The sequence below is a fragment of the Pan troglodytes genome, chromosome 6 (genome assembly GCF_028858775.2).
Source record: "Pan troglodytes isolate AG18354 chromosome 6, NHGRI_mPanTro3-v2.0_pri, whole genome shotgun sequence".
NCBI classification, from domain to species: Eukaryota; Metazoa; Chordata; class Mammalia; order Primates; family Hominidae; genus Pan; species Pan troglodytes.
In genome coordinates, this window is record NC_072404.2 from 27,521,889 (window position 1) to 27,535,958 (window position 14,070).

The 14,070-nt window shown below is 37.7% G+C and overlaps 1 protein-coding gene across 1 annotated transcript in view; it reads left to right on the forward strand.

Moving 5' to 3' along the window:
• Nucleotides 1-14,070, forward strand: part of DNAH11 (dynein axonemal heavy chain 11) — a 363,428-nt gene that overhangs the window by 155,869 nt on the left and 193,489 nt on the right. The window contains exons 36-39 of the mRNA XM_063815260.1: nt 4,513-4,651; nt 9,478-9,570; nt 11,204-11,398; nt 12,233-12,310. Coding sequence (XP_063671330.1) covers nt 4,513-4,651; nt 9,478-9,570; nt 11,204-11,398; nt 12,233-12,310 — 505 coding nt within the window. The remainder of the gene's footprint in view (nt 1-4,512; nt 4,652-9,477; nt 9,571-11,203; nt 11,399-12,232; nt 12,311-14,070) is intronic.

The window sequence follows — 14,070 nt, forward strand, 5'->3', positions numbered from 1 at the left end:
TATTTGATTGAATTAATCAGTTAGGCCATTTGGACCTAGAGATTTTTATTGGAATCTTTTTAATAATGAATTTAATTTCTTTAATAGATACAGGGATTTTCTGATTTTTAATTTTTTTATTGATTTGATTTTGGTAATTTAAATCTTTTAAGGAACTTACTGGTGTTATCTAGTTGAATCCATTGGCACACACTGGTTCATTATATTAGTCCATTCTCACACTGCTATAAGTAACTACCTGTGAATGGGTAATTTATGAAGAAAAGAGGTTTAATTGACTCAGAGTTCCAGAGGCTGTACAGGAAGCATGGCTAGGAGGCCTCAGGAAACTTACACTGATGGCAGAAGGCTAAGGGGAAGCAAGCATGTCTTACAAGGTGGACCAGGAGAGAGAACATGAGTGAGGTGGGGAAGTGCCACGCACTTTCAACCCGTCGTATCTCATGAGAACTCACTCACCATCATGAAAACCACCATTCATGAAGAATGGGGAAAATCTGCTCCCATGATCCAATCACCTTCCACCAGGACCCTCCCCCAACATTGAACTACAATTCAACATGAGATTTGGGTAGGGACACAGAGCCAAACCATATCATTCATAATATTCCCTTATTATTATTTTTTAAGTTTTATTTTTATACTTTAAGTTCTGGGATACATGTGCAGAATGTGCAGGTTTGTTACATAGGTATACATGTGCAATGGTCGTTTGCTGCACCCATCAATCCATCATCTAGGTTTTAAGCCCTGCATGCATTAGGTATTTGTCCTAATAATCTCCCTCCTCTTGCCCCCCAGCACCTGACAGGCCCTGGTGTGTGATGTTGCCCTCCCTGCGTCCATGTGTTCTCATTGCTCAACTGCCACTTATGAGTGAGAACATGTGGTGTTTGGTTATCTGTTCTTGTGTTAGTTTGCTGAGAATGATGGTTTCCAGCTTCATCCATGTCCCTGTAAAGGACATGAACTCATTCCTTTTTATGGCTGCGTAGTGTTCCATGGTGTATATGTGCCACATTTTCTTTATCCAGTCTATCATTGATGAACATTTAGATTGGTTCCAAGTCTTTGCTATTGTAAATAGTGCTGCATTAAACATACACGTGCATACGTCTTTATAGTAGAATGATTTATAATCCCTTGGATATATGCCCAGTAATGGGATTGCTGGGTCAAATGGTATTTCTGGTTCTAGATCCTTGAGGAATTGCCACACTGTCTTCCACAATGGTTGAACCACTTTACACTCCCACCAACAGTGTAAAAGCATTCCTATTTCTCCACATTCTCGCCAGCATCTGTTGTTTCCTGACTTTTTAATGATTGCCGTTTTAACTGGCGTGAGATGGCGTCTCATTGTGGTTTTGATTTCCATTTCTCTAATGACCAGTGATGATGAATTTTTTTTCATAAGTTTGAACTCCCATTCACAATTGCTACAAAAAGAATAAAATACCTAGGAATACAACTTACAAGGGATGTGAAGGACCTCTTCAAGGAGAACTACAAACCACTGCTCAAGGAAATAAGAGAGGACACAAACAAATAGAAAAGCATTCCATGCTCACGGATGGGAAAAATCAGTATCATGAAAATGGCCATACTGTTCAAAATAATTGAAAGATTCAATGCTATTCCCATCAAGCTACCATTGACTTTCTTCACAGAAGTAGAAAAAACTACTTTAAATTTCACATGGACCCAATAAAGAGCCCATATAGCCAAGACAATTCTAAGCAAAAAGAATAAAGCTGGAGGCATCACACTACCTGACTTCAAACTATGCTACAAGGCTGCAGTATCCAAAACAGCATGGTACTGGTACCACAACAGATGTATAGACCAATGGAACAGAACAGAGGCCTCAGAAATAATGCCACACATCTACAACCATCTGATCTTTGGCAAACCTGACAAAAACAAGCAGTGGAGAAAGGATTCCGTATTTAATAAGTGGTGCTGGTAAAACTGGCTAGCCATTTGCAGAAAAAAAACTGGACTCCTTCCTTACACCTTACATAAAAATTAACTCAAGATGGCTTAAAGACTTAAACATAAAACCTAAAACCATAAAAGCCCTGGAAGAAAACCTAGGCAATACCACTCAGGACATAGGCATGGACAAAGACTTCATGACTAAAAGACCAAAGCAATTGCAACAAAAGCCAAAATTGACAAATGGGATGTAATTAAACTAAAATGTGTCTGCACAGCAAAAGAAACTGTCATCAGAGTGAACAGGCAACCTACAGAATGGGAGAAAATTTTTGCAATCTATCCATCTGACAAAGGTCTAATATCCAGAATCTACAAGGAACTTAAATTTAGAAGGAAAAAAAAAACCCATCAAAATGTGGGCAAAGGATATGAACAGACACTTCTCAAAAGAAGACATTCATGTGGCCAATATTCCCTTATTATCTGTAGTGATGTCTTGAATTCCATACCTGATACATGGATAACTTGTATCTTCTCTCTCTCCCTATTTCCTCGATGATAAGCTAGAGGATTATCAGTTTTATTTTGGGATTTTATTTAGGGTGCTCAATATGTGTGCTCAATACTATTCAGTATGCTTTTAAAATAATATTCCACTTCACATATAATCTAAGAACGTCTACAGTTTTTAGTGTGATCTCTTTCCGTTCTTTCAAACTTAAAGTTTGCTTGTCCATCCATCTGGATATTTAACCATATTTTGTTTCTATTTTCTTCTAATTTTTATAGTATTACTGTTCTTATTAAATTTAATCTGATGAGAACTTATTTTAGTTGGTAATATGAAATGAGTGTTTAAACAATTATTTTCCCTAATAGTTAATCAATTATGCTAACATCCTGTATTGAATGTTTTTCTTTCCTCATAACAGCTTTCTCTAGCATAATAATTTTATAATGTCTAACTTTCTTGAAAAATTCTGGAGAATAACCATTCTAGAAATCAATGTAATAACTACAGAATAGCTATGTTTGAAAACTGTGTGCATTTCCAGTATCCTATTTGTGACCCAATTTATCCCATACTTTCTTTCATTTGGGTCTTGAAATTTGAAATTGTCTTGTGAATTTTTTAATAACTTTTGTTTAATGGGTGATGAAAGCATTACTCATGTGTGGAGGCCATATGCTTGTGCCTTTGGAGTATTCTGATTCCACCACTCACCAACCATGAGGCCTACAGCATGTGCTTGAACTTCTGGGAACATCAGTCTGCCTCTCTGTAAAATGAAGATAAGAGGAGTGGGTACCTCATAGTGTTGTGGAGATTAAGTGAGAGAGTGCATAAAAAGATTTTAGCACCCAATATGGTATGAAGTGCTCAGTAAAAATTAGTTGTCTATATTAATGTAGATATAAAATATGTAGATATGCTAGTCTTTGCTCTCTCCATTTACTCTTCATCTTCTGGTGTCATGTGAAGAGTAATAACTGTGTGAAAAAATATGGGGTTAGTTTAGATAGAAGAGATATAGAATAACCTAGATCCAAAGATACTTTAAGGTTAGATGTTTAGGATGAAAATCAGGTATGCATGAAGTAGACTACAATTATATTTACAAACACAGGTAGGTATTATTGGAATGTGTACTTTAAGAAGTCTAAAATAATGAGCTTATTTATTTACTCTTCCTTCTTTGCACTTGACTTCAGTTGAGTGGAATTTTTTCAAACGTTGCTGTGAATAGCAATTGTCTTTGGAGAGGGACTTTTTGGAAGTCACTCTCCAAAAGAAAGGGGATTTGAAGCTATGTTTTTCTAAATGTCCCCTTTAAAAGTCTGTCCAAGTTGGTCCTAGGAAGTGGTGTGCTGGCAGTGGCTGGCACAAGCTCTCAGTAGCTGATGGTTAAGTTTTCATGAATGTTCTGAGTTGGTTCTTTAGTTTAATGAAAACTAAATTATATCAACTTTGATTCAATAAGTTGTATTAAAAACAAAGGTGATAAACACCCCAAACTGGTCACTTTATAATTATTTATTTTACTGGTATTTATGCTCTTGAGGTTATTTCTGTCTATTGTGTCTGTATGGTGGTATACTTCTCAGATCCACATTTAGTGATATTGTGTTGGTATCTTGGAATCAGCCATGGTGGAAGGATTTATTCCATGGAAATAAGCAAGTGCTATTTTCTAGACAGCCGGTTGTGAAAACATTAACCAGCACACCATTAACCACAGGTAAAGCCTCGCCCCTTGCTCAAAACATCATTATTCCTCTTTCTGCAGTGACAACTTACACCAGAAGTTTACAGAATGTATTCATGGATTTTCTTTGAACTCCTACACCTGTGCTTCTGCCATTCCAGACTTTCTGTCATTTTTTGTGTCCAGTAATGAGTGGACATTTTTTTAGTTGAAGTGAAGGGTCTTATTAGCTGTGATTGACAGACATAATTATGATCTGCTTAGGAATGGTTAAAATGTCGGTACGAAATAATCACTTGATTTCAGCAATTTGTACTTATCACCTTGTCACATTTTAAAACTAAAATTCTTATTTACTTTTTAGACCCTGTGCCATGGTGGCCCCTGACATTGAGCTAATCTGTGAAATCTTGTTAGTTGCTGAAGGTTTTGTGGATGCGCGTGCATTAGCCCGAAAGTTCATTACGTTGTACACGCTTTGCAAGGAGCTTCTCTCCAAGCAGGTGAGGGATCATTTGTTACGTTTTCTTGTTTTTACATACCATTGAAAAAGCTTTTGAAGTATGGACTTTAGGTAATTTATCATTCAAATTACATTAGACATTAAAATTTTTTTGTACTTAAAAAAAATTCAATAGTTTGGGGGAACAGGTGTTTTTTGGTTACATGGATAAGTTCTTTAGTGGTAATTTTTGAGATTTGGTGCACCTGAGGAGTGTACACTGTACCCAGTGTGTAGTCTTTTATCCCTCACCCACCTCCCACCTTTTCTCCCAAGTCCCTGTAGGCCATTATATCATTCTTATGCCTTTGCATCCTCATGGCTTAGCTCCCACTTATAAGTGAGAACATACGATATTTGGCTTTCCATTCCTGAGTTACTTTACTAGAATAATGGTCTCCACCTCCATCCAGGTTGCTGCAAATGCCATTATTTCATGCCTTTTTATGACTGAGTGATATTCCATGGTGTATATATACCATAGTTTCTTTATCCACTCGTTGGCTGATGGACATTTAGGCTAGTCCATATTTTTGCAACTGCAAATTGTGCTTCTATAAATAGGCATGTTCGAGTGTCTTTTTCATATAATGACTACTTTTCCTCTGGGCAGATACCCAGTAGTGGGATTGCTAGATCAAATGGAGATTCCTTTAAAAACTAAAACTACCATTTCATTTGACGTTAGAAATATTTTTATATTTTCTATAAAATTCGAAAAACTTATAATTTTTATTTTTTTCTGAAATTTTGAGATATTTTAGTTCTGATATTTTATTTGTATTAATACTTTTTTAAATCAACGAGCTGTGTGATTTTCTTTGTCAATTTTGTAATCATAAATGGAATTTTATGTTGCCTCCCTTTCTTCGTGAAAATATTATTTTCTAATAAGATAGGGCAGGAGTGTTCATAAGAGTAAGATAAGGCTAATTTTCTGAAGAGCATCTCAAGGAGTGTTAAAATTATTCTCATTTATTGGTAATTCTTTATTTAAAGGTAGGGTTGACTGGTTTTTTGTTCTTTTAAATTTGTGCTCTACAATTTCCTTGTCTCTAAAATGGGTCAGATTTACATACTCTCTACTCTCCAATCATAAGCTTCTTGAAGATTTATTGAAGTTGCTGATAAGCCACAGAAATTACATATATATCAGCATCAATATTTTAAAATTCAGCCATATGATCATTTTTGACTTTTGGTCTTTTGATAACATTTCATTAATTACTGGTGACATTATTCTGTAGTCAAAATGAAAGTATCAAAATACCACAGTTGCAACCACACAGTTACCTTACTGCCACGTATTTATTTTAACTTGCTCATCGTTAGGGCAAAATATGGACTATGAGAGTGATTTATGTTGTCCTTTTAGTAACTGTGAATTTACATTGGGTGGGTGGAATCATAATTTTTAACAGTTGTCTCTGGATAGTAAGATGATGGGTATTTTTATTTTTTTCCTTATTCTTAAAATCTTTTTTTTAATGAGCCTATTTTAATTTTATCATGGTAAAAAGTCAGAAGAAAAAATGTAATAGAGCCCAGGGAATGTGGAGTTTCAACTATATCTATTTTGAGTAGTAATATTTAAACATTTAATGAGCATCTAGTATAACTAATAATGTGCTTTTTGCTGACCATGTTGAAAGGGTAAGATTCAAAACAAATGAAACAAACACCCATATTTCTGATTTTGAAGAATTTAGGTAATTCAGTTTACATGACGTAAAAATTGGGAGACAATGGAGAATGAAAAGATTATCAGAGTTTTCAAGGAAGAAAGGAACCAATATTTATTGAATGAGTACTATGTGTTATGTTACAAAACTGTCAAAAGAAGTTTACAAATTTGATTTTATTAGCCCTGTTTTACATATGAGAAAACTGAGCAAAACAACCTGCCCTAAGTCCATATAGCTAACAAGGGATAAGGGCAAGATTTGACTTCAGTTCTAATTCTGTCTAGGACACACCTGTAGCCAATTACAAGAGGAAAGTGTTGGGAGTACAGGTAGAACAAAGAAGGAAAGAGTTTGCTAACTCAGAAATGTCACAAATGAGCAAAAAGAAATCTGGCCAGGACAGAAGAGCTGGGTTAGGAACACAATTCAAGGATAACTTTCTGTGCTACAGAAATGGGTTTGGGAAAAGAATCAGCAGACATTTTTTTTTTTTTTTTTTTTTTTTTGAGACGGAGTCTCGCTCTGTCGCCCAGGCTGGAGTGCAGTGGTGCGATCTCGGCTCACTGCAAGCTCCGCCTCCTGGGTTCACGCCATTCTCCTGCCTCAGCCTCCCGAGTAGCTGGGACTACAGGCGCCCGCTACCACGCCCGGCTAATTTTTTTTGTATTTTTAGTAGAGACGGGGTTTCACCGTGTTAGCCAGGATGGTCTCGATCTCCTGACCTCATGATCCGCCAGCCTCGGCCTCCCAAAGTGCTGGGATTACAGGCGTGAGCCACCGCGCCCGGCCATCAGCAGACATTTTTGACCAATGGAATGATATAATGAAAATGGTGAAGATACTTTTAGCTATTTGCATTGTTTAAATGTTTAGCAGAGGCACCAAGTCCTCTGAAATCTGTGGTCCAAAATTTCTTCTGCATCCACTCCTTTTATTGTTACTGCAATAACTTAGCCACCTCCCATTGTTGCCCTCAAAGTTCTGATTCTCAGAAACACCATTTGACCCAGCAATCCCCTTTCTAGGTATATACCCAAAGAATTATAAATCATTCTACTATAAAGACACATGCACACATATGTTTACTGCAGCACTATTTACAGTAGCAAAGACTTGGAACCAACCCAAATGCCCATCAATGATAGACTGGATAAAGAAAATATGGTACATATACACCATGGAATACTATGCAGCCATAAAAAAGGATGAGTTCATGTCCTTTGCAGGGACATGGATAAGGATGGAAACCATAATTCTCAGCAAACTAATACAGAAATAGGGAACCAAACACCACATATTCTCACTCATAAGTAGGAGTTGAACAGTGAGAACATATGGGCACAAGGAGGGGAACATCACACACTGGAGCCTGTTGGGGGTGGAGGGCTAGGGGAGGGATAGCATTAGAAGAAATACCTAATGTAGATAACAGGTTGATGGGTACAGCAAACCACCATGGTACGTGTATACCTATGTAACAAATGTGCACATTCTGCACATGTGTCCCGAAACTTAAAAAAAAACAACAACAACAACAAAACCTCTGGTTCTTTCCCCTCCCTTTCCTCTTCAAGCCTCAGCCTACTCCATCAGTAGCTTTCAAATGATCTTTTCCATGGCCCACAGTAAAAAATACTTCTTCTATTGCGATTCAGTGCATACACACATGTACAACTGAACCAAAAATTTCACCAAACACTTTTTACTTTTTTTTTTTTTTTTTGAGACAGTGCCTCGCTTTGTTACCCAGGCTGGAGTACAGTAATGTGATCATAGCTCACCACAACCTCGACCTTCCTGGCTCAAGCGATCTTTCCATCTCAGCCTCCTAAGTAAATGAGACTCTAGGCGTGCACCATCACGCCCAGCTAATTTTTGTATTTTTTGCAGGGGTGGGGTTTCCCCCTGTTGCCCAGGCTGGTCTGGAACTCCTGGGCTGAAGCAATCTGCCCGCTTCAGCCTTCCAAAGTGCTGAGATGACAGGCATGAGCCACCACACTCAGCCACTTTTTGCTCTTATTTGCATCACACTGCGGTGTTTTTCATTTCGTTCCATTTTATTACAGACAAAAATGATGGTCGAGACCTACTAAATTGATTTTATTATCCACTAATGGAGTAAATGGGATATTTGTAATGTAATATTGTTTTACTGCCCACAAAAAATTTGTACTCATATTAATTCACTTTACTCCTACAACCACTTATAAAGTAGGTGGTTGCTTTTATTTGCCTTTTTATAGATGATGATTCTGAGGCTCTGGAAGGTAAAGTGTCTTTCTCATAGACACAGCTGAGAGACATTTGAGAGATGGGTTGTTACTGTGTGGGTTGTAGCTGGACAGCGAAAGAGAGAGGGCCAGTCCCGTGTAAGCAGTTAGTTCGTTAGGAATACCTTTACTGAGCACCTACCCTGTGCCATGCAATGTGCTAGCCCCAAGAAGACAGTGAATATATGGGAAATAAGTTTATCATGAGAAAAAGCCAGAAGAAAAAATGTAATTGCACCCAGGGAGCATGGAGTTGCAATTGTATCCAATCTCAGAAGTAATATTCTGAGATCCTCTAAGAGCTCAGACCCTGTGGGAGGAGTCTTCATTAGGGATAATGTTGTAGTCTCAAAAAAAGATAATTGAATTTTAATGACATGGTTTTTATTATATTATGTGCTGGCATCTAGGCAGAAGTGTCTGATTAAGAGGTGGAGTAATTGGGGCCATTAGGGATCGAAGTCTGGGGAGAAGTAGAATACCGGGGCCCTTGATGAAACCAGCACAGGTGGAGAAATGTGCTTCTGGTTGGAGGTGAAAACGTGGGATTTGCTGAGCTACTGAGTTAGCAGGTCTATTGAGAGAGTACAGCAAGGGAGGTGGATGGAGCCTTAGGCAAATACTGCAGTTAAGTGCTATGGAAAGAAGAGACTTGCTGACAGAGGCAAAAAAAAAAAAAGGTGAAAGAAACAGGACGACACTACAGGGACATGATTTTCACAATTTCAAAGAGCAGAAGAAAATAGTATTTTGAATCATTAAAGTGTGTATTTATCTGAACTCCTTTTTAAAAACTTTCAGCTCTTACCTCTGGAATGAGAATCTTCTTCCCTCATACAATTTTTGAGAAAATAAACCTGTTTTGATTTTAGGATCATTACGATTGGGGACTTCGTGCTATTAAGTCTGTCTTGGTTGTGGCTGGATCTCTGAAACGAGGAGATAAAAATAGACCCGAAGATCAGGTACTGCAATGCTAATATGATTTTGTTGAGTGAGTAGCTGGCCAGCTTCACAGACATGAAAGTATATGCCTGGATGGTGGGGCATGGACAGCACAACTTTTAAAAAGCATAGCATCTGTTGTTAATGCAGGAAATTTGAGGATTGGCGTTCCTTCTAAGAGGTCACAAGTGGTCTTGAGTACAAAGATATGAATCTGGAAAAGAAAATGTGATTTTACAAGTAGTTTTGAAATAGCCACAAAAAGTATTTTGACAGTCATAATCAAATAATTCAGTAATCACTGTTTGATTTCCTCTGAGGAACACTTAAGAAATCTGATTGAATTGGGATATTAATCCTGGAAAGTCAGTGAAGACATAATGGGAGAAAGAGCATCCATTTCATGGGACGTAAGATGGACATGCAGAATGAAACAGGAAGGGTGGGTGCCTAACACCAATGAAATGCTTGATTGGTTGGTCAGAGCTACTAGAGAAATGTTCTGCTCTCCTTCCTGGGGAGAAACGATAACAACACTTCATGAATTTTTCCCTTAAGTAGCGAGAGCAATGGATATGTGTTATCAGTCCATTTTCACACCGTTACAAAGAACTACCTGAGACTGGAAAATTTATAAAGAGGTTTAACTGACTCACAGTTCTACAGGCTTAACAGGAAGCATGACTGGGAGAACTCAGGAAACTGACAATCATGGAGGAAGGCAAGGGGGAAGCACGGACCTTCTTCACATGGTGGCAGGAGAGAGAGAGAATGAAGGGGAAAGTGCCACACACTTTTAAACCATCGGATCTCGTGAGAACAGCAAGGAGGAAATCCACCCCCTTGATGATCCAATCACCTCCCACTAAGCCCTCCTCTAATTTGACATGAGATTTGGGTGGGGACACAAATCCAAACCATATCAATACATATCACCATGTGTATGTGCAATATGACTTGGGAAGTAACAACAACAACAAAAAAAAAACCCCAAAACTTTACTCTCTGTGATTTTTTAAATTGTGGGATATTTATTACGTATTTTTGTACTTTTCTTTGCCAATATTTCTCTCTTTTCCTCTTAATTTCCTCGTAATTTAGTACTAGGTCAAGATTTTCTTTCATTTATTTTTTCTCTTGCTTTTTAAAATTTTTGTTGGAATGCTTAACTCCTGCTGTAGAAGTTATCCTGACGTTTGAGTTACTGCTTTTAAAATCTTTAGCTTACAGCCAAGATAGAACAACAACAACAAAACTAAAAATGTTTGAGATTATCATTCTAAGATTCTCAGAGTACTTTGGATAAAATGATCTGATGGGCTTGATTAATTTAAATTCTGGAGTTTGAGGATTCAAGAGAGAAGGCCCTTAGATTGTTTCTGAAGATCAAAACAGATCATTGGCAGGGAAGGAAAAGGCCTCTTTGCTGTTCTTATTCTAAGGATTGTTCATTGTATCAGTTCAGCCTTCTCATGTTCTGATACATCAATTTCAAACATTTAACCTCCCTATTGATAGAGTGCCATCTTAATGGAGAACAGTACCAATATCTCATGCTTCACATATGAGGAGTAAAAATAACAAACATCTTTACTTTTTTAGGAGTTTGTTAGACCTTGTATTGGCTTTTTTATAAAATGGTTTTTTTTCTAGGTACTCATGAGAGCATTAAGGGATTTCAATATGCCTAAAATAGTGACTGACGACATCCCAGTGTTTCTGGGCCTGGTCGGTGACCTGTTTCCAGCCCTGGATGTGCCCCGGAGGAGGAAGCTGCACTTTGAACAGATGGTCAGGCAGTCTACCCTGGAGCTTCGCCTGCAGCCTGAAGAGAGCTTCATCCTCAAAGTAAAAGGAGCATTTGCTTTTCATGGCAGCTGTTGGGATTGTCAGTGGAAATAATTGTGGCTAATTGATACTAAAGCAAGATGTTAACTTGTACCCTAACCTTAATAGGATCTTAATATATGCTCTCAAGCATTTTCATATGGCAGGATTAAGTAAACATAAGTAAATATTTTAGTAGCCCACTCCGTAAGGTGAAAACATAGATATGATTTTCATGGCTTTAAATGTAAGCATACTTTTAATTATGTTACAAAACTTGTGGGTTCTTGGAGACATGCACTAAAAATGTACTTTGTTCTTTCCTCCTTTTTAGAGAACATTGGAAGTAAAATCATTAGTGCATGCTTTTAATGAGGGAAGAATGACAACATGTATGAGAATAACTTAGGTAGATATTATCTGACATATCAAAGCCTCGTGCATATTATTCAATTTGAATTCAGTGAATGCGTGGATATTGAACACTATATACATTATCCATTTTAGATATTTTATAGGATATAAATCATTACTCAGTTGTAGATGGTGATTGGCTATGTACAGTGTTTGTTCAAAACTCATGAAGAGTTAATGATTTTTGTAAGTAACCCCTGCCATATACTGAGTACTGCATAAAATCGTGGGTTGGCTTTAGTCTCAGCCCTGTGGTCTACATGGGAGATCCAGGAAAAACTATACTTTTCTCTTATGGTCTATTTTAACTTTCTCTGAACATACTGTTGTCAGTGGGGGCTGGCTTGGGTGTAAGGAAAGAAGAATTGGGCAAAAATGGTAGATTATCTTTTTGTCACCAACTCATTAAAGGAAACCAGCAACCGGCTGTTTGCTCTGCAGGTTGTCCAGCTTGAGGAACTGTTGGCTGTGCGGCACTCGGTCTTTGTAGTTGGAAATGCAGGCACAGGAAAGAGTAAGGTATAGTAAATTGCCTAATAGCTTACAACTGTGGAAAGAACATTTGTTGTCATTGTGGTTCTGCCTATTTTCAATGCTACTCAAAAGAATTCCCCTCCATGAAGCCCACCATAATTTTGGGTCAGAATCTGAGACTGGAATCTTGCTGCTTGATCAATTGACATTCTTTTCCTTTATATTGGGTCAGCAGGGGGAGAACAAGAAACAAATAGAGCATTGCATTCACATAGGAAAAGCAAGCCAACATGAAGACTGAACTTTCCACATGAGATGTTCAGTATCAGATGCAGGCATTTCGATATACACCATCCTACCTTATGCACCTTTCAATACATTTATGCTTGGATTCTTTTATCAAAGATAAACATATTAAGAGACTGTGGAATAAGATATCTGGCTGGAAGATTGGATTGGCTCTAGCCACATTTATCAAACCTATTTTCTTTTCCAAGTCATCCTTGATTCTCCTCCCCATATCATTCAGAAAAACAAACCCAAATATTTTCCTTCAGTACTCCCTCAGAAATATAACCCTCTATATGGCCAAACAAAACCTAAAAATAAAAGGAAGTGGCAAAACCCACATTTTTGATGTACCTATTATATGCTGTGCTAGGTGCATTATGTATGATTTACTCGGCACAGCAATGATATACTATGGGTATTATTATCCCCATTTTTAGTTCACTGCTTGATTTTGTTTGGTCTTACTGACAGTCCTGGCAACATACTTATTTTCTTGGTTGGCAGACGGTATATGCAGAACTGCATGCATTTTAATTCAGGATGCTTGGGTATAAACATACTTGGTAGCCAACAGCTAAAAATAATCAGATTGAGCATATGAGATTTTAGAGGATGGCAGTATATGGAACTTGCCAGTATTTAGATCAGAACCCAAAGTGGAACAACTGTAAGAAAAAAAATCTCTGTATAGACATTTTCCTAGTGAAAAATATAATAAATGAAATATTAAAGTAGATAACTGATAGACCTGTAATTATTTTGTTAGAGTAAGTTACAGATGTAGGCCACAGTTCAAGGAAGGATAAAGTTAAATTCTATACTTTCCAGTAGATTAATGGTTTCTAAAAATATAAGCTTAATATTCCTTAGGCATTTACTTTCTTCTAGTCTTCACCAGTTCTGTTCTACTCAACAGGTACGTAACCCAAGATACCCGGAACACTGCAGCTCAGGGTGACGTTCTTTAGCATCTTATCATTTCAAAGTGTTTGCCAATTGTTTATCAGTTTTTCACAACCCCTGTGAGTAGGTCAGCATGATAAATATCTAAGACAAAAGCCACCGGTTTTCCAAGGAGCAAAAGGGAGAGTTAGGGCAGATATTTGAGTTAAAGTATTAATTAATTGAATAGACATACACTGAGCACCTGTTCTGTGAGTTCTCTTTTTCAAGGCTTTTCCTCAATTATCAGGATCAGGGTTTGTCAACCTCAGCACTGTTGACATTCTGGACTGGATAACTCTGCTGTAGGAGGCTATCCTGTGCATTGAAAGATACTTAGCAACCTCCCTGGTCTCTATCCACTGGATGTCCAGAAGCACCTTCCCCCTTCTTCCCCCAAGTCAAGAGAGTCTTTTCTTGAGAACCGCTGCCCTAAGTCTCTAGGTCTCAAAGCATGGCCAGACCAGCATCATTGGCATCAGCTGGGCCCTTGTTGGAACTGTACATTACTGGCCCCACCTCAGACCTACTGAAATAGAAGCTCTGGGATTGGGCTCAGCAATCTGTATTTT